General features: G+C 35.3%; 1 protein-coding gene across 1 annotated transcript in view; it reads left to right on the top strand.

The window, feature by feature from the left end:
- The window catches only part of HCN1 (hyperpolarization activated cyclic nucleotide gated potassium channel 1), a 364,279-nt gene that overhangs the window by 287,031 nt on the left and 55,541 nt on the right, over nucleotides 1-21,707 (top strand). The window contains exon 5 of the mRNA XM_068532658.1: nucleotides 6,111-6,257. Coding sequence (XP_068388759.1) covers nucleotides 6,111-6,257 — 147 coding nt within the window. The remainder of the gene's footprint in view (nucleotides 1-6,110; nucleotides 6,258-21,707) is intronic.

Here is a 21,707-nt window from a genome sequence, read left to right as displayed (position 1 = left end):
GGCAAGGACAGACATGTAACAAGTAATTGCAGGTGCCCTTAGCATAACTAAGGGGTAAACTCAGCATTGTCTCTAAGTGTATGTCTAGCGACTTTACATGGCCTAGGGAGTCAGGGAATACTTCCTTGACATAGTACATTTGAGGAGAGAGTTAAAGGATGAATAGATATTAGTCATGAAATTATGTGGTGCAAAAGCATCTCAGACTGAGGAAACAGCATGAGCATACAGCTACCAGGGTAAGTTTAAGAATATGAAAGACATTTAATATACCAGGGCATAGCAAACAAAAGGGAAATGCACGTGATAGAGCCGGAGAGGCCCACATAGGCCAAGGAAGTTGGACTTGATCCTGAAGGCAATGGGAAGCTATTAAAAGGCCTTAAGGAAAAGAATGACAATAAGCTTAGCATTTTAAAAAGATTTCTCAGAACCATTTTTTTTTTCCTTAGATTCCATATATATGTGTTAGCATACGGTATTTGTTTTTCTCTTTCTGACTTACTTCACTCTGTATGACAGTCTCTAGGTCCATCAAGTGAGAGAGTGGCATGGACATATACACACTACCAAATGTAAAATAGATAGCTAGTGGGAAGCAGCCGCATAGCACAGGGAGATCAGCTCGGTGCTTTGTGACCATCTAGAGGGGTGGGATAGGGAGGGTGGGAGGGAGACGCAAGAGAGAGGGGATATGGGGATGTATGTATATGTATAGTTGATCCACTTTGTTATACAGCAGAAACTAACACACCATTGTAAAGCAATTATACTCCAATAAAGATGTTAAAAAAGAGATTTGTCTGTCTGGATTATGGAAAATGAATTAGGATTGTAAGAAGGCATGTGCAAATTGATACAGAGAATGTAGTTAGGAAGCTAGGAATTAGTTTAGAGGATGAATAAAGTTACTTTGACTAGATTGATAACAATGGTGATGCAGGGGAAAGGAAAATTATTGAAACCTTTAGCAGGTAGAATTTACATGATTTGATATTACCTTGAGGATTAGGATGAAGGAGTAGGGGATATTAAAGTAGGGGTGATTCAGTTTTCTGGTAAGGGTATCACTTCATGAATATAAAAACAATATAAATGTGATTAAAACTTTTTTTTTAGATTTTTGGAATTGTTGACATTTACCATGCTATCATTTTAGCTCTCTGCTTTTAACTAGAGTGCGTCAGAGAGATGGTTACATTTGCTATTTCCATTTTCACTTCTTACTTCTAAACATTTGCAAACTGTTTTGAATTGCCCCCACTCCTGATGTACACACACACTCCAATGAAAGCCCTGAGTGCAAAGACACCAAAAATTTTACTGAACCTAAATCCAGTGGATACTTTTCAATTCCCCTCTATTGAGACATCCAGATTTTTCAGGAATAAAAGGATGCCTTAAAATTATTTTTTAACTTCATGTATTAATATATTTCTAAACTGAATGCAATAAAATTATGACGACAAAAGCTCAAAGAATTGAGAAGATATTTGGAATTAAAATGAGTTCTAAGAATTTCAGGAAATATTGGGGAATGTAGAGAAAATGTGGGAAATCTAGGGAAACGTAGGGGGAAATGCAGGGAAAGAATATATGAAATAAGTGATGAGAAACAGGGACCATATCCAGCAAAGTGCATCAATTATCCAAAGGCTCAGCATCCAACTAGACTTCAACCTAGAATTCTGTATGCAGTCAGGTTATCAATCAACTTTGAGTTTAACAGAGACATTTTCAGAGAAGAAATGGTTCCAAAAAACTATATCCCACTCAATATTTCGTAGTTGTTTACTTAGGGATTGGTTCCAGCAACATGAATAACTAAACCAAAGGAAAAACATAGGGTCTAAGAATAGTGAACCCAACCAGGGGTGTTGTAAAGAGAAGTCGTACAGAAAAATCTCTAAAGAAAACTCAACAAATATTGGGTAGGATAAGAAGGCTAGAAAAAATAAATGAAACTAAAATAATAAGAGCTAATTATGCCAGAAATGAAAATCATTAAAAATCCATGAAACAAAAGGAAATGTCATCAAATGTTCCACTTGGCATCATGATACATGGTCAAAGTAATGTAAACACTTTATGGGTTTGGTAGGTTTAATTACGGGTACAAAATTATAATCCACCTTTACATCATAAAAGTAGAGATGACAGAAGTTAGAAAGTAAGAGTGAAGGAGGGAGTTTGTTACTTTCATCTGGTAAATGTGTCTAGAGTTCTCTGAACAAGAAATAAAGGTATAAATAGATTATGTAAAGTTACAAAGGAGATCAAGGGAACAATTAGCACTAGTGACACAGTTATAGCATGAGAAAGGGGGTGAGAAGATACAGGGAGCTGTAAATAGTTAAATCACTTTGTTATGGCAGAGAGTCAATAAATGATGCCTATTATTAATCCATATAAGAAATAGAGACAGAAGCATATTGCTTGGTGATACCAACTAAACACCTTTTTAAAAATGGTGACACGGGAGAAGTGAGACTGGTGGGTTTGACAATGGAATGTTGCCATTTGTTATAAACACTCTATTAGGGCACATTTTTAATATTGTCAAGGCGGAAGAAAACTTTCCTCTGTCCTTCTAGGTTCTTCTGTCCAGTCTAAGAATTAAATTGACATGAGCCAGTTAACAGGTGAAAATCAAATTTCATTTCTCATATGTACATGAATCCCACATACTTGATAGGGTCAGAGACCCCACATACAGGAGAGATTCAGAGACAAAGAGGTAAAATAAGGTATATATGCCATCCTGGGCTAAGGAATGGGAGAGGGACCTGGAGCTCTCAAAAACAGGAGGACGATTCATAGGATGATAAAAAGAAGAGCAGTTGTTGGGTAATTAGATGTTTGTCCTGCCATACAGATGGGACGACTTAGATAAAATTTATCTCTGGTAATAACCCTTTTTCTGGGAAAAATCCCCAATTTAAATTATCCTAAATAGTTAAGGGAGGGACAGTAGTTTCTCTTGAGCCTGTAGGGTCTCCACTGCCTTTAGCACATAATAACCCACATGCCAAAGTGTCACATCTTGAAGAAGCCTGTTCTGAACCCCTACAATATCATGTACATACATTATATATAGATATAGATATATATAAAATTTTGATTGCAGAGAACATTTAAAAAATAATAGTACATTAGAATTTTAAATGGTACTTGTTTTATAGTCTTTTAAATCTGATACAATGAATTTTTGATTTTATATATTCAGGAAAGAATTGTACTTGCTTCTTTGCTTTTGAGTGGCCCCCTCCCCTTTGAAACTTTATCCTTCTTTGGATTTTGCTCATCTAGCTTTTCTGGTCCTGCTCTTACATCGTGCTGGCTAATGTGAGTTCCCTTAACTTGTCAAACTCCATGACTCAACTGCTTTTAAAATATAAGTTCCACTTTTTGTCTTTTTATGTCCTCACTTGACACATCCTTAGTGATCCCTTAGTCATTGACTATGCGTATATTTTCTCTTCTAAGTGCCTGACCTACATATAAGCGTTAGGATGTGCCATGGGCATTTAAACTTAACTTGTCAGAAACTGAATTTCTTTTCTTTCCCCTACTCTCCCTCAAACACAGGCACAAATTTCCCCAAAATGATTAAAATGCTACTAAGTTTTAATGCTGTCTCCCATAACCCTGAGATACATGCAAAAAAAGGGAGAAATCTAGAGCTTCAGTATGCCAGTTAAAGTTAAAGGTTCTCACCACCCCTAGCAGTGTTTGGGCAAGCACTCTATTGAGAAAAGTGAGCAGAGATTACTTGATACCTACTGGTTTTGAAGAACACACTGAATCCTTTATTTGGCCAGATCTGAAAGGACTTTCATCAATGCCGTAAGTGACAGCCCTGTTGTCCGAAGTTGTTTTATTGTTTTCCCAAGTTCGGATATTTGACAGAGCTCACCAGACTCCATAGATTATACTCATATGAGGCTTTCGTTTAAAGGCAAAGGTCAGTGCAACAGAGAAAGAGAATGCCAACAAGCATCAGAGGCCCGAGGGCCTTTCCCCAGCACCCTCCCTGTGGGCTCAATCTCTGGGACCCTGGAACATGCTGACTCACTGGCCTGAACCACCAAGATCTGTGCAAGGAGTCTTGCTTTGGGGAGAGCTCACCAACAAAGCTCTCAGTAGCTCTTTAAATAGTCCATCCAAACTAGTCAAACCAAGCAGGCTATTTGCAAATCATTAGTGCAGGAGTTAGCCTTGTGGGTCTCCAGTGGAGTTTCAGAACCTAAACAGTACCTCAAATATCCCACTGCCCTCTTCTTGGCTAAGAGTAAAAATCAGATACAAAGATGTCTCTAAAAATAAAGTTAGAGCTTTTCCAGTCCAGCTGCAAATCAACTTTATCCTACACAGCAATCTTGTAGAAAGGGCCACTGAAGCGTCTTTCCTTTGGACCAGCTGCATGAGGGGTCAAAGCAGGCTGACTCTGAGATCTCTAGCTAAGGGTGGGCTACCAAGGTTAGCATACAGATTCTGACTTCTTCAGGAAAAATTAACCCAGTCCTTCTCAAGTATATACTAGAGGCCACTTACACGCAATGACAGTGACAGCATTGGTGCCTAAATTCAGAATGCCTAAATCATAATCAAGTTGCTTCAGAGATATATATATGTAGGCCTGCAGGCTTTAAATACTTCAGGGAACAGTCTGGTGACCAAATAAAGGAATCTCATGACAAAGTTGTATTTCCTTTGAGAATACTAAACTCCAAAAGGGAATGTCCAAAAATATGAATGTTATGTGTAAGGAAATTATGTAAAAAAATTTGAAGGAATACAATACAATGGGTTGCTGTTTCCCATTAGATATATGTATTATCAATTACCAATTATAATTACGGTAATTATGGGCAGGGAGTCCAGTCACCTAGATCTTCTAGTCTGAACTCTGTTATCAGGAAAAGATTTGAAAAAAATTTTTCATAGATAATATGTCAAATGTGTTGTGTTTAAGGAAAGATTTTTATTCCAGTATCTTCATCCAGTTTTATTATCTACCTTTTAATTTGTACTCAGTTTTATCATACATACAATGAAACTAATTTGGGGGGGGTCTAACTAATTTTTTCAAAGTATAGTCTTATGACCACCTGCATTTGAAACATCGAGGGAATATTTCTCAAACTTAAATGTGTATGAATCATCTGGGGATCTTTCTTAAGATGCAGATTCTGATTTCACAGCTCTGAGGTAAAGCCTGAAATTCTCTTCTAATAAGCTTCCAAGTAATCTCCATGCTTCTATGTTCCTGTTTGATTTGCAGGGATTTTTTTAAGTGCGTATGTATATGTATATGTATATGAGTATGTGTATAAATTTACAAAGGCAGGTACCTCAATGGAATCAATATCTGGAGTTAAGAATGCAAATCTGCATTCCCAAAAGACCTCACCCCAAGTTTTATAAACAATCAAGTTTAAGTACTACTTGTTTAAATGAAATTAAATGTCTAAATTAAGTTTCAGCTATAAAATTATGTGGATCTAGTCTCATTCTGATATTTTGCTACGTCCTAAATTGAAGCCTGACACAGTCTCTTAATTTACAGGGCACGAGTGTTGCTTGAGTATCTATGACTTGCAAATAGCTGCCAAGCTTTCTGCCTCCAGATTCAGTTGTTAATTAGGTCTGATCTTTTGCTATAAAGGTCTAAGATAAGACCTTTTGTACTATCCAAAGTTATGAGATTCTTTCTCCAAATGAAGAGTTAAACAGCAACTTCATACTTCTTTTAGAACTCAGCTCAAAAAAAATCAAAAAAAAAAAAAAATAGCATCACATTTTGTTTTCTTGCCTCATCACTGGCTTTTCTGGGGCTGCACCCAGTTACCTCTGAGCTCCTTCCATGCTTCCTCTCTATAACATCTCAGGTCTTTACAGGAAATGTTCAACTAAACAAATGCTTTCTACAGTCTGTGACACAGAGTAGGTACATTACAACCTAGTACATTATTTCCTTCCCCTTAAAGGATTTCTTCTTTTTGTTACTGTTACTCAAATATTATTGAATATAGCACCACAAAGTAACACGACGATTTCTCATACAGCCTAACAATGTTTTCTAATTTCCTTTTTTCCTTTCCTTACAGTATAAGCAAGTGGAACAATACATGTCATTCCATAAGTTACCAGCTGATATGCGTCAGAAGATACATGATTACTATGAACACAGATACCAAGGCAAAATCTTTGATGAGGAAAATATTCTCAATGAACTCAATGATCCTCTGAGAGAGGTAAGATTCACAGTCCTCAGTCTCCGTGTGCAAGATCATTGTCTACTTTCTCCTTTCCTGGGAAATCCTCCATTCCATGCTTTGACACTACTTAAAAGAAAAATTAAAATGTAGTGTTAAAACATCTTGGTTTTTCCCCTTATTTGCCCTTAGGTTCTCCCATTTACAGGCACTTATGTTGAAAAAAGACTGGAAACTGTTCTAATTATGATTCTCAGGATATCATTTTATTTTCTGTGTCCCTAGTTACAAAGTCCCTTCTTGTGTCCTCATTGCCCATATCTTCCCAGTTTTCCACTCTCTCATCTCATGCTCGTCAAACTGTTTCGTTAACTTCCTTTTGATTTCTGCTTTCCTCCTATCTTCATTTTCCTTACTCATCTCCTGCACCCTGATCACAGACTGACCTGACCCGTTGGGAGTAATTCATTTCCTGTTGCCTCATTAAAACACTTGGCAACATCAATAACCACTTCTTGGCCTTGCATCTCCTTTCCATCCCTCCCTAGAAGCCTTCCCTCTGCCCACTAGAATGTACAGGTCACCCCTAGATCAAAAGAACATTCTCTTGAGTGTTTGTGTTTCTTACACTGTCTTTCTCTTTCTCCTTTCTTTTACTACCAACCTTCTCGAAAGATTGCTTTATAATTATTGCATTGTGGTTCAATCTCCACTTCTTTACCAAAATTGTTTCCTTGAAAATTATAAGTGAACATTTAAGCATCAAATCCTTTGTCTTTGAGCCACTGGTGGTTCTTTTAAACTCAATAAAACACATATCCTGAACCTCTTTTGGGAGCTTCTTTAACACTAAGCCATTACTGAGCCATTGGCTTTTCATTTTGAATTTCTGAGTTTTAGTCTCATATTTATTTCATCTCACTCTGCGGTTCTGTAAATTTGAGCTCCAAGTTCTTGCCATAACCTCTGTTTTCTTAAAAGCTACATGATATCCCTTTGCCGTATGTATGTATAGTAAGCTATGTGTTAGTCATTATCTTGCATCACTAAACCATTTATCCTTTGAAGTCTCTCTCTCTCTCTGTAAATGTTTTAGTTATTCTTTCGAGTCATTTGGAATGTAAAATTTTTGTCTTTTTAAAAAATCTTTCTTTGCTCTGCACATCCAGTCAATTACCAAATGCTGTCAATTCACTGTGACAATATATCTTACACCTATGCCCTTGTCTCCCTTCCCAAGGCCCTTACCCTAACCTTATTCCTCTCACATGGACTATTTGCAATATCCCCTTAGTTTACCTTCCAACCTTTGGTCTGTTTTCTCTAACTACCATTTAAAGCAGCGATGCCAGATTAATCTTCTTTTACGTGTAAGAGCTAGTCATGTCTCTGCTCAGAAATGTTCAGTCTTTACATTACAAATTAAATCAACTATAGCCTCCTTAGGCTCATATTCTAGCCCTTCTATGCTCTGATCCTTGCTGAATTTCCAGCTTTATTTTTCCCTGTTGCCGTACACGTTCCAAAGTGGCCTATAGCCAAATTGTGCAACTTACTGTTTTGAAAAACCAATTCTAATTTCTCAACTTGCATCATACATTTTCCAGATATTTCTCATCTGTTGGCAAAGGTAATAAATAATATTTCTTTATTTATACCTCCTTTGATTGTCCAGACTAGATCTGGTCTCTCTTTTCCCTAACCCCCAGTGCACTGACTCCATAATGCTTGTGTGCTACTTTCCATTTTGTCTATTATCACGATTTTTCCACATTAGTTTCCTCCACTTTTGTCTTGAAAGTTCTTTAAGAGCAAAGACCATTTAATCTATATTTTAAATTTTTCTTGAAATTCCTACTACATGTAGCATATGTTAAAGAGTCAATAAATATTTCTATTTCAACTAACATCTTTACCATTTATAACCATCCCTAAGTATCTGCATCCATTAAAAGTTATTTGTATTTTTTTAAGCCTTAAGACATCAGTTAAGAGTTTTGGAAATAGAAGGAGCTAAATATCTGCTATTGATTAGCTTATTTTCTCTAGAGTCCTCAATCAAATAAGAATGTACAAATATTTTTGCTTTGAGAAATAGAATCAAAACTTTGTATTTTTTACACTACCAAATGTAAAATAGATAGCTAGTGGGAAGCAGCCGCATAACACAGGGAGATCAGCTTGGTGTTTTGTGACCACCTAGAGGGTTGGGATAGGGAGGGTGGGAGGGAGACGCAAGAGGGAGGAGATGTGGGGATATATGTATATGTATAGCTGATTCACTTTGTTATAAAGCAGAAACTAACACACCATTGTAAAACAATTATACTCCAATAAAGATGTTAAAAAAAAAGTAATGCATCATTTTTAAAAAAAATCTATCAATATGCTTTGCTTTATCTCTCTGTAGGATGACAGAATTTATTTTAAATCCAAATTCCTTTCACTAAGAGGCAGAAGTTCAGGACACTAGAACCAAGCTGGGTTCTAAAGGTCCTGGTGGGATTCAAAGGCAGGGTAGGACAGACCATAGCATGGAGACAAAGGTAATTGAAGAGACAGTATCAGGGATTAAGATGGAATCAATAGGCAGGAGGACACAGTAAAACTAAAAATTTATTTCAAAGAAGCAGAAAAGTAAGGATTCTAGCATAAAATGTCATTGAGGGAATACAGAAAGCCAACAGAAAAAGTGAACATAAAAATGAACCCTAAGAAGCTGCATGCTTAAACGGGAAGCATTCCTCCCTGCTAAAAATGCTCAGTGTAATGTAAAATCAGGATAACAAGAAAATGTTCTTAATCATGTGTATGTTATTAACTGCTTTATCTTGCCATACTTTAATTTACTCTGATCTTCAGTGGAAAAAATTCCACTTTTCATTTTTATCCCCTTAAAGCCATCAATAGACATACCTCCAATTTCCTCAATTCCTACAACTATTCTATCATTAAGTTAGACTAATGTTTTCCTTATATTTGCAAATGCCATAGTTCAGGGTCTCAGCATCTTTTACCTCAACTTCTTAAGTGCACTCACCACTTTTCTTCCTGCCTTTGATGTCAATTAGCACAAATGCATCCCATCTCAGGGCTACCATATTGATTGATATACAACACTAGTTTGACATTACTTTCTTCTCAGAGCCTAACCATGACCTCCTATCCCCTTCAAGAAAAAGTTCAAGCTGCTTGACATGGCACCTGAGATGCCCCCTGGTCTGCCTCCATCTTCATTTCTTTACATTCATGCTTCATCAGCAGAAAATTGTTGATAATTTCCTGGCGGGGTGGGGAGAAATGTTGCTGATTGCCTCTTTGCCTTTCTTCATGCTACCCTCTCTATCTTCAGTCCTTTCTACCCAGCTTACCTTCAGCTTTCCATCAAACAGTCTTACCAGGCAGAACCTTCATACATTTTCCCTGACCACTGTCTATCACTGTATTTTCATTTGTCAGTTTACTGTTTGTCTCTTTCAAGACTGTGAGCTTCTTGAGGATAGAGACCGTGCCATAATATCTCTGTATCTCTAATGACTAGTATTTGATGGGAGCTCATTAAATATTTATTGAGTGAATGGTCTTTAACAGAATTATGAGTGAAAAACAGGGTAAGAATCATGGCTACTTAATAACATTAGAGATCCTAGAAGTAGAAGCATGAGATGCTCAAACACTTAACACCTTAAAAAGGTGAAAACCACGTTCTCCATTTGTTCATCTGCTCTTCAGCTGTTGCTCTTCTGGCATCAGAGTCACACAAAAGCCTAAATTTAATGTGAATTAAGACCTTAGGGGAACAGGAAGAGTAGAATAGGAAAGTTAGCAAAGACATTGGCAGAGAGATAACAGAAGCCATTATTCAAAATGAAACCTAGATGTAAAAAAGCCAGACATGTTTTATGCAGAAAAGTTCAGTAAGAACAGTGGGAAATATGTCTTGCTCCCTATTAAATTGTAGTCTTATATACCTGCTATATTCAGGTCATAGTGGTAGATCACAAGAAATATTTTATTTTATTATTTATTTATTTATTTATTTTTAAACATCTTTATTGGAGTATAATTGCTTTACAATGGTGTGTTAGTTTCTGCTTTATAACAAAGTGAATCAGTTATACATATACAGAAATATTTTAAAAGTAGTAAAATACATCATTCCACCTTTCAAAAGCTGTCTTCCAATTTAGAAGATGAGGCATTAATCTGTGCAAAGATGTATTTTGGTCCCAGTTGTGCCTCTAGTATCCACAAAGTGCCTGGCACTTTGAAGGCACACAACAGAAGACACTGAATGATTGCTACAATAAATATAAAATGAATGAAACTAGGATACTTAGAAAGGGAAAGCTAGATTATTTGATATGTATTTTATAATAAAAGGTAAAAATGTAAGACTTGCATTGTGTGCACATACACACACCACATATAATTGTTAATCATATATTCACGTTAGAGCCAACAACCATCTTACATTTTAACAAGACTTTTAACTTAAAATACTTCATTGTCCAGAAGGCTCATTTTTAAGAAAGTATTTTGCATAATTTGAGATGCTAATGTATACTTAAGAGCAGTGATTTCTGCTAACACAAGTCTGGGTACTCAGGAATGTACAAAAGTGAAGGGCAGGTCAAACTTTAGATTCTAAAAAAATTATGCAAAAAACCCATTGCTTTAAAATATAGAAAGAAAGTAAAATGCAATGCTTATGAATATGAAAATTATTCCTTACTCATAATCAATTAAATCTATATTATGTTATATCCGGTTTATTCCCCAGACATTTTTTTCAATGTGTTTGAATATTTTTAAATATGAAGAATCTCTAAGATGTAAAATGGCAGGAAGAATATCATTTGTGTGACCTTTGAAAGCTCTTACCAAAAACTCATACCATGCATACGCAAATTAATTCAGCTAGTAGATATTTTGAAAGCACTACTTTATTGAAAGCGTTTCTGTGCAGAAATTAGGTGATTTATCTTTTTCATCAATTGGAGACAAATTGCTGAAAAGCCTTCAACAAATACCTGACTCATTGTTCAAATCTCAATACAAATGTTACCTGGGGCCTTCCGTGAGAAGTTCATCTAAATTAATTTCCTTGCAGTCATTCTCCATCACATCATCCTTGTTGTTGTGTACACATCACTCTGTTGCCTTGTTGTCCCTTTTTATTTATGTGTTAATTCTCCATTCTTGGAACTCGGGATCCAAGAAAGCCAGGACTTTATCTTTCTTGATTTCCATGATAGCTCTACTCCCTAGATAGTACATATTTAATAACTACTTATTGGATAAATAAACAAAGGCAAATTAAATAAGGATCTCAAAGAATCATTGATTATTAGAGCTTGGAGAGAGCATTTTGTAGACACAACAGAGATGCTGGCATGCATAAGAAAGGTGATGCCCAGAACTATGAAGTACTGTGGGCACAGAACTTTCTTAGTATCACTTTAGATTATACTATGGAGAATATGGTTTCTAATGTATAACAAAAGGATGCTGGCATCTTTAGATTCCTCTGTGATTTTGTTTTGATGTATACACTGTAAGCCAGAAGGACCTATTTTGCATGTGGTTGTTTTTATTTTCTTTTTAACTTTCTCAAGGTTTATACACATTAGTGATTTATTGCAGAGTAAACCTGGGGGGTGGGGGAATATTCCAATAGAGTACCATTATAAGAAATATGTAAATGTTTTGTCCAATCTCTATAATAATATCCATGGGATAGATAGAAAATAAATACTATTTTTCTTACATTGCTATGCCAGCTGTGCCTAGCATATTGTCAGTGGCACATAAAACAAAAGTTGCTGGATTCCCTGTCCAAACCTAAGTAGTGAGCCACCTCAGGATGTAGAATATTCAGAGTGGCAGATAAATCTCTGTGTTCTTCATCCTCGGACTAGACCATCTGACCCGAGCACTGACCCCACTGGCATTATCAGCATTCTGAGAAGTGATTGTAAAGTCATCTTAAAAAATTATCTTCGTGTCACTGTGAACTAATATACATGGACCAGAAAGTAAAGGAACAACTACAGTTTTCTGAGAAAAATACTTACGATGGTACTCAGAAACTTGGCATTTTAAATTAGAGCCACTATTATGTGATGCATCCATTATCTATCATCTATAATCTTCACTCTCTAGTTGCTCTGTGACTGTGTCTAATTAAAATTCTGAGTCTGCAAAGATGGACTTTAGTGATCTCTAGAGACCTCCTCTCCCTCCCAGTTGTTACCTGCCCTGGCTTTCCCTCCTTTTCTTCTCCTTCCATCCACTTAAAATATGCTCCTGTTTTCCCCTGGCTGCTCAGGAGCCTTCAGTTTCATTGCTCTGAATAGTTTAAATTGCCTTTATGATATTCTCAGTGCCATGAATATTTATATGTATACTTTCAAATCATGAGTGAAAACCTACTATGGAGGAACTATGCAGCCTCATGGGTAAACCAGAGGCACACCAAGTCTAGCCTTATCATATGTCTCATTTCTTTGGCCCCAGTTCCACCAATCTCATTTTTTTTCCAATTTTTATTTTATATTGGAGTATAGTTGATTTACAATGTTGTGTCAGGTGCAGGTGTATAGCAAAGTGATTTAGTTATACATATACATATACATATACAGATACTGTATCTATTCTTTTTCAGATTCTTTTCCCATATAGGTTATTAGAGTATTTAGTAGAGTTTCCTGTACTATACAATAGGTCCTTGTTAGTAATCTATTTTATATATAGTAGTGTGTATATGTTAACCCCAAACTCCTAATTTATCCCTCCCCCCCTTTCCCCTTTCATAACCGTAAGTTTATTTTCTATGTCTGTGGGTCTGTTTCTGTTTTATAAATAAGTTCATCTGTATCCTTCTTTTTAGACTCCACATTTAAGCAATGTCATATGATAGTTGTCTTTGTCTGGCTTACTTCATTTAGTATAATAATCTCTGTATCCATGCATGTTGCTGCAAATGGCATTATTTCATTCTTTTTAATGGCTGAGTAATATTCCATTGTATATATGTATCACATCTTGTTTATCCATTCCTTTGTCAAAGGACATTTAGGTTGCTTCCATGTCTTGTCTATTGTAAATAGTGCTGCAATGAACATTGGGGTGCATTATCTTTTCGAAGTATGGTTTTCTCTGGGTATATGCCCAGGAGTGGGATTGCTGGATCATACAGTAGTTCTATTTTTAGTTTTTTAAGGAACCTCTACACTGTTCTCCATAGTGCCACCAACCTCATTTAAATGCAGCTCCACAACTTAGTATCTGTACAACTTTGGGCTATTTCATAACATGTACGTATTTCACTTTCCTCATCTTTAAATATGAATGATGGTAAGTACCTCACAGAGTTGTTTTAAAATTAAATGAGAAAAAAATGTTAAAAGTTTGAAAGTGCCTGGCATATAGTAAGTACACAGTAAAATTTGATTCTTGTTATAACTATGATTCAGTGAAGAATCAAAGATAGTCCCAGCCCTCATGGCTCTTACAACTTAGTGAGAGACAGAAATTTAATCAGCAATTATAACTGTGGGTAAGTGCTATGAGTGGGTCATTCAGAGGGTGTTAGGCCATACACCAGAGGGGCACCGAGTCTAGCCTTATCATATGTCTCATTTCTTTGGGAATTTATTCAAACAATCTGCTAATAAGCCCTTCCTCCGTTTTAATAGCCAGCCTTCTGGAGACAGTGTCTTAGCATCAAAACTTGACATTGAAATGTTAGAATCAGAAACAGCTGACGCTTTAATAAAAGGAGGAGTATATTTAAAACTAAAAACTAATTAGAAGAATTCAGTGAGCCATACCCCTCTGCTTATGAGAGCCTGTTGGAATGTGTACAAAGTAAGAAGGTCTATTTTTATCATGATCAGATTTATACTGATTCGATTACAGCAAAAAGTAAACTTAACAATCAAGAAAGAGGTTAATGCCCTTCTATGTCTGTCTCCAAAATTCAGAACTGATCTATTTTTAAACAATGGAGTGTGAAGGGCCGCGGACTGAAAATAGGTACAGATCAGTGTCCCAGTAGAATATAGGGTGTCAGTATATTTCATTTTCACAGAACATGAATCGGGCTGAGAGTATAATACTGTCCTTCTGACCTTTAATTTGTGGAAAACACTGTTAGGGAAGAAATCATAATTTGCATGCATATTTATTTAGTGCAATTCTGAATAATTTTTTTAAAGCACATGCTTGTTGGTTTTTTAAATGTCTCCTTAAAATGTCTTTAGTTCAGAGTAATTAAAATAAGCTAGAATCATAGTATTGCAAAGCTCTACAAGGATCTTATAAATTATCATATACACATGTAAGAGGCACAGTAACCAAAGGCTAGAAAATTTATGTAAGTGGCCTGATCTTGGTTCCATTACCAAGCAAAGAAATTGGGTCTTCTTCTCTCTTTTGGTCTAGAGCTTTCCCCCTGCATCCCCTGTTTCTAGAAAACAAACAGACAAAAAACATTTATTGATTTCTTAATGTGTGCAAGATATTGATTTAAGTGTGGGAAGGTAAATTATAAAATGTGGTTTCCAGTCTCACAGTGCTTACTGTGTGCTTGTAGAGTCAAGATGGAAATACGTGAAAAGAACTATGAAGAAAAAGTTAAAATACGTTACTAAAAATACAAGAAATGTAGGAAGTCACATATGATTAATTGCCAGAGACAATCAGAGATTACACACTAAAATTCAAAATGGATTAAAGACAAATGTATGAGTCTGAAATCATAAAATTCCTAGAAGAAAGCATAGGGAAAATGCTTCTTAACATGGGTCTTGACAATGATTTTTTTGGGTAGGATACCCAAAGCACAAGCAATAAAATCAAAAACAAATAAGTGGGACTACGTCAAACTAAAAAGCTTCTGCAGTATGAAAGAAATGATCAACACAATAAAAAGACAACCTGTGGAATGGGAGAAAATATTTGCAATCCACACATCTGATAAGAGGTTAACATTCAAAATATATAAGCAACTCAACATAACTCAATAGCAAGAAAACAAATAGTCCAATTATAAAAGAGCAAAGGACCTGAATAGACTTTTTTCTCCAAAAAAGACATTCAAATGGCCAACAGATATATGGAAAGGTGCTCAATTTAACTGATCATTAGAGAAATGCCAGTCAAAACCACAATGAGATAGCACCTCACACCTGTTATCAAAGGACAAGATATAACAAGTGCTGGGGAGAATGTGGAGAATAGGGAATCAGAGAAACCGGAAGGGTCAGGGAGAAGACAGTCTGTGTCATTGAACAAGAGCCAGATTACTGGGCCTTTTCCTTGATTTTTCCTAACATTGCTCCACTACTTCCCCCCTCACCCAATATTTTTCTGGGAGGCAATGTTTATTTCTAGGACTTCAAAAATTAGTCCTATGATAATATTGCATAGTTGTACTTACGAGGGCCCTGGAATAGGCAAATTCATAACAACAGAGAGTGAATGGAAGTTATCAAAGTTTTGAGAGGAGGGAGAAGGGGGGAGTTATAGTTTAAAGGCTACAGAACTTTTGTCGAGATCGATGAAAATGTTCTAGGTAGAGATAGATAGTGGTGATAGTAATACAACATTGTGAATATTATTGTGAATTGTACACGTGGGAATGGTTAAAACTATAAATATTGCTGTACATATTTTATAAAAATCTAAAAAAATCTTGTAGAAGAGCACCCAGTCTTATAACTCCAGTCCTGACTCTAAAGCCATTTCCATCTGCCTGTAGCTCTTGTCAACTAAATGCCCATGATACTTCACACTCAATACAAAAATAAAGCAAAATCCTTTTTTCATGTAGCTAAGTTTTTTATTTTGTTTCATTTCACCCCAGACTGAAGAGCTCAGAAGTTGTTGCAGTGTGTGCATGTGTTCCGCACCGCCTCAGAGCGAGCCTAGCTGGCTCATGTATCTTACTCCTGCCACCACCTTACTTTCAGAGCTGAGGTGCTGCTATGTCCTGACAGATAGAGGGGGCAGCTTCATCTTTCCTGCCACACTTTGTCCAGCCTAACTTGCTATGTTAATTTGCTAGGGCTGTTATCACAAAATACCACAGTGGCTTAAACTACAGAAATTTATTTTCTCACCCTTCTGGGGGCTGGAAGCCCAAGGTCAAGACGTTGACAGGTTTGGATTCTTCTGAGGCCTCTTTCCTTGGCTTGCAGACGGCCACCTTTCTTTTTGTGTGCCCAACTTCCTCTTTTTATAAGGATAGCAGTCAGATTGGATTAGGGCCCACCCTAACAGCTTCATTTTAACTTCATCCCCTCTTTAAAGGTCCTATCTCCAAATTCAGGAACATTCTGAGGTACTGGGAGTTAAGGCTTCAGCATATGAATTTTGAGGCATCACGATTCAGCCCATAATGCTTGTCAACACATGCAGCGCTCCATACAAATCTAACTAACGTGACAGATAAATGAATGTTTAATGCATCTTAGAATGACTACCTGGTTTTAGGGTGTGGCCTGATTTCCTCATGTCCATTGCACATGTACACATACTGTTATGCAGGGGTTATTTCTATTGCTGACCAGTTAATGATGGAAAGGAATTTATGTGGATTCTATTATAAAATTTCAAATATAGGTTTTTATCAAATTCTCCAAATCACCTCTCAGAATTGTCTTCTAACTCACTGTACTATCTGCTGGTCCTGTTTTAATAATATTTTTTTAGTTTAGCTGTTTGATATATTTGCTGTATTTGACAGTCCAAATTAATCTGTTTTTACCCGGTCAAGTAGGCTTCATTCCTATTCTGCAAATCACTCTTACACCTTGTTTACAGTTTGCAGGCCACTGGAGCTGCACTCTGCTGGTGTTTACACAAATCCTAAGTGAGCTTCAAACCTGGGATTCCAAAGTGGGGCAGAGATACTAAGTCACCAATGAACACTGTCATTGTCAATATACACTTTTTTGATTTAGGCTTTTTTGGTCTGTTTCTACGTCTTTTCTTTCATGTACAATCAAATTTAAGTGAATGCTAAGAGAATTTCATGTCATCTGCTGACATCCTGCATGATACCTAACAGAGTAACATGTTCCTATATTCTAGGAAGGCAAAACAGTAGGAGTATGCTAAGACCAAATTAATTTCAAGCTTCATTTGCATTCATATTGTAAAGTTTAAATGTGATTTAATATCTCAAAACCAAATTAGATGGATGTGATAGCTGTAACTACAGAAAACATTTAAATTTTTGAATCTGTATCTCTCAAAATCCATCCTGTTCTGGTCTATCCTTTACAAGCAGGCAGATTTCACTTAAGCCACTTAATGATAATTTGCCATTTGTATATGCAGAGATTTTAGGCTAATTACCTTTTAACTCATAATTTGAAGAGACTATGAATCTAGCAATTAATGCTATAGCTGAGTTTCAAAATAAGAAATCGCGAAAAATATTAAAGCTTGCCAATATTTGAGGCCATTGCAGACTATTTTTCTCTCTATCTCTATTGGATTTTTCTTAATATAACTATGATTAACACAAGATGGAATATTGTGTGGCCATTAAAAAGAATGGCAATGAGGATCATATATCAAAATAGGAAATATTTTATGTTATAAATGTGGGGGGAAAAGAAACAAATATTGAATGTATATTATGATTACAACTATGTTAAGGTGAATAAGAGATTATATTAAAAGAATACATAAATATATTAAATTACTTTCATTAAGGTGATGAAACTGTAGAGATTTTTTTCTTTTACATATTTTGAGGGATGTGTGTATATTCATTTTGTTTCTAAAGATTTTTAAAAATACAATTTGTGCATACCAAAATTGATTACTCTTTCTTCTTTAATGAGATGGAAAACTACAATAAACTAAAATTGAGGCACACTATATTAATTCATCAGTCTTCACTATCTTATCTCTAACTCCTTTAACTTCCCCAAAATAAATATTAAAAGTAAGTATTTCTTACTTTTGAATTTTATTGCATAATTTTTTATATTCAAATTACTTAGGAGTTATAAAGAGAGCTAAACGTTTTCTTTAAAAAAAAAAATAGGACAGGTTATCCCAGCTAGAGAAACAGCTCAACATAAATTCTCCCTAATGGGGACACAGAAATCAAGGGAAATGCTTTGAGTTTAAGAAATTGAAGCAGGTACCTAAGTTGTTAGTCAATGTTTGGAAAAATGTTTAAAACATTTTCAAGCGTTAAGATTTGTATGGGCTAATGTACTGATACATGCAACTATCTTGCAAGTTAGAAGACAAACCACCAGATCAATATAAGCCAGTTGGAAATGCTGAGGGAATTTTTTTTTTAATTTCCCCCATGTGCTTTCTTTAAAAAAATAGAATGTGTATTTAATTTACAATTCACCTTCCAAATTTATTTTATCATTAGGGCAGTTTCATTATAAGAATCCTATATTTTATTCCTTGAGTTTGGCCGAAAGGGAATTTCACTGACTGTGCCCTAACACTGTCTTGTCATTTTTACCTTCTGAACCCCTGCACCTACCTTGACTTTGGGCTTTAATAACCAGTTCCCCACTCAGCCTTTTTTTAAAAATCTGACCTAATATTTTCTTACCAAATTACCCTGACGTCTTGTTTCTTTGAAATTTTGTAGAATATATAGTCTTTACCATTCATTTGATTTTAACAGATATTGGTTTATAATACAACTGTAGTTATAATGGTAAATAATAGATAACATTTAGTGAACTTAAATGCTTTCCTTGTGTTATTTAATTTAATCATCACAATTATCTATGATAGAGTTGCTAGTGTTATCTCCATTTTACAGGCAAAAAGATTAAGATTTGAAGAGTATGAGTCACTTTCTACAGGCCCTGAGTCAATTAGTTTTGGTATCAGGGACTGAGCCCAGATACATACACACACACACACACACACACACACTCGCACACTGGAGAGAGAGAGAGAGAGAGAGTCTAACCCATGTTTATTTTATTTTTTTACCATTATCTTATACTGAATATATACATATATATGTTCCTTCCTCAACTAGATGTAAACTTTCAGATACTTCTTTATTTTAGGAACCGTGGTTTCCACATCTGACTGCTTATGACTTGAAATGTGTTTTTAAAAACAGAGATTTTTTCATATCCCCTGAAGATTTAGATTCAGATTCTCTGAATCTGGATGGGAGCCTGGCAAACTGTATCTTAGAAAAATATCATGAATACATCCAAGGAGGAGAATGCCATCTTTGGCAAGTCATCAAAACCATTTTTTTTCCCCTTATTGACACTGTCATCCTGAGAGCCATGATAAGGGCGAGGTCCCACAGTCTAATCCTAAGTATATTCTGTTATTTCCCAAGAATCGTTCTACATCATACCCACAGAGCCAAACTTTACCACACTCTGGGCATTTTCTATGCAGCCCCCTCTGTGTTGGACACTCCAGCAGTCATTTCAGACGTGCCCTCTCCTAGGACACTAAGGACTGTTCAGAAGCCGATATGGATGTTTTTTATTTTATTTATTTATTGCCTCACAAACTTCACGTAGTGGTCTTAAAGGTAATGATTGCAGATGACTTCCTTAGAGCTTTTCAGTGAGGTTACTTAAAAAACTGGTTGCAATTTCCGGATATTGATCTACTCTTCTTAGAAGTCTTAGGATCTAAATCTAATCTTTCCAAGAGTCAAACTAAACCTCATTTTAGTCTTCTATGAAAGTTTCACATTCTGTTTCACCTCTCTCTTCAAAGTATAAATAAATATCAAAAAATTATACCTTGTTTGTTTTGTTGGATTCTTCAATAAATAATATACTTAACATGAAGATTTTTTAAAAATCCAGAACTGCATTCTACTTTCCATATCCCCTCACATATTACATCATGTTTCTTTTGCAGTAGTGCTCTAGGTCCAGTATAAATGCAATGTGAATCATATTGCATGTGTAATTTAAAATTTTCTAGTAGTTACATTTTAAAAATAAAAAAATATGTGAAATTAAGTATGATAAATTTTAACTAAATATATTCAACGTATTATAATTTCAACATGTAATCAGTATAAAAACATCATTAATGAGATAGTTTACATTCATTTTTTATATTAAGTCTTCAGCATCTGGTGTATTTTTTAATTGAAGTATAGTTACTTTACAATGTTGTGTTCATTTCAGGTGTACAGCACAGTTGTTCAGTTATACATATATAAATATATAGATGTATATATTCTTTTTCAGATTCTTTTCCCTTATAGATTACTACATAATACTGAGTATAGTTCCCTGTGCTATACAGTAGGAGCTTGTTGATTATCTATTTTATATATAGTAGTGTGTTATGTTAATCCCAAACTCCTAATTTATCCCTTCCCCTTCCTTTCCCATTTCATTATGTATATATATGTGTGTGTGTATATGTATATGTAGATTTCATTATGTATAATGAAATATAAATATAATATGTAAATATAAATATACATATTTATAAATATAAATATACATATTTATATTTATGTATATAAATATATATACATATTTATAAATATAAATATGTATATTTCATTATGTATATGTGTGTGTGTGTGTGTGTGTGTGTGTGTGTGTATACACCGCACCTTCTTTATCAGTTAAATCTGTCGATGGACATCTAGGTTGCTTCCATATCTTGGCTATTGTAAAATAGTGCTGCAATGAACACTGAGGTGCATGTATGTATCTTTTCGAATTATAGTTTTCTCCAGATATATGCCCAGGAGTGGGATTGCTGGATCATATGGTAGTTCTATTTTTAGTTTTTTAAGGAACCTTCATACTGTTCTCCATAGTGGCTGTACCAATTTACATTCCCACCAACAGTGTAGGAGGGTTCCTTTTTCTCCACACCCTCTGCACTATTTATTATCTGTAGACTTTTTGACAAAGGCTATTCTGACAGAACATTTAGACTGGAATGTTATTTTTTTTTAGAACTGCTTGATCTGTATATAGATTTCATAAAATTTACAGTTGAAAAGTACATTCACCTATGCAAGTTTTTCCAAACGGTTTAACATTTTCTAATAACTGAATTATCAGCTTTTAACTTTAAACCTAAATGGTTAAAATTAAATCAATTAAAGGTTTACTAGTGGTCAATAACTCCATGTGGCTAATGGCTACCATGTTAAACAATGTCGTTCTAGGAACAGACTATATACTTTTAAGTATTGGGCTCACTTCCTACCTGCTCTGTGATTTTTGTGACATGACAACCTCTTTGAAACTGCTTTGGCTCATCTATACTGCTGGGTTAATAATATAGCTATTTCATTGGGTTGTTGTTATAATTAAAGGCAAAACCACAAAGCATTCAATAAATATTAGCTATCAGCATCATCACAGTCATTGTACTACATTAAGACCAGCGGTACTTACCCTCTTGCTGATAATGGCTCCTTTGAAAATCCTGTGAAAGCTCCATCTGTCTCACATAAGACACTAACACAGTGTA

This window comes from Eschrichtius robustus, chromosome 2 (genome assembly GCF_028021215.1).
Source record: "Eschrichtius robustus isolate mEscRob2 chromosome 2, mEscRob2.pri, whole genome shotgun sequence".
In the NCBI taxonomy this organism is placed as follows: Eukaryota; Metazoa; Chordata; class Mammalia; order Artiodactyla; family Eschrichtiidae; genus Eschrichtius; species Eschrichtius robustus.
Note: the sequence above shows the minus strand (reverse complement) of the source record. Positions and strands in the feature narration are given on the sequence as shown.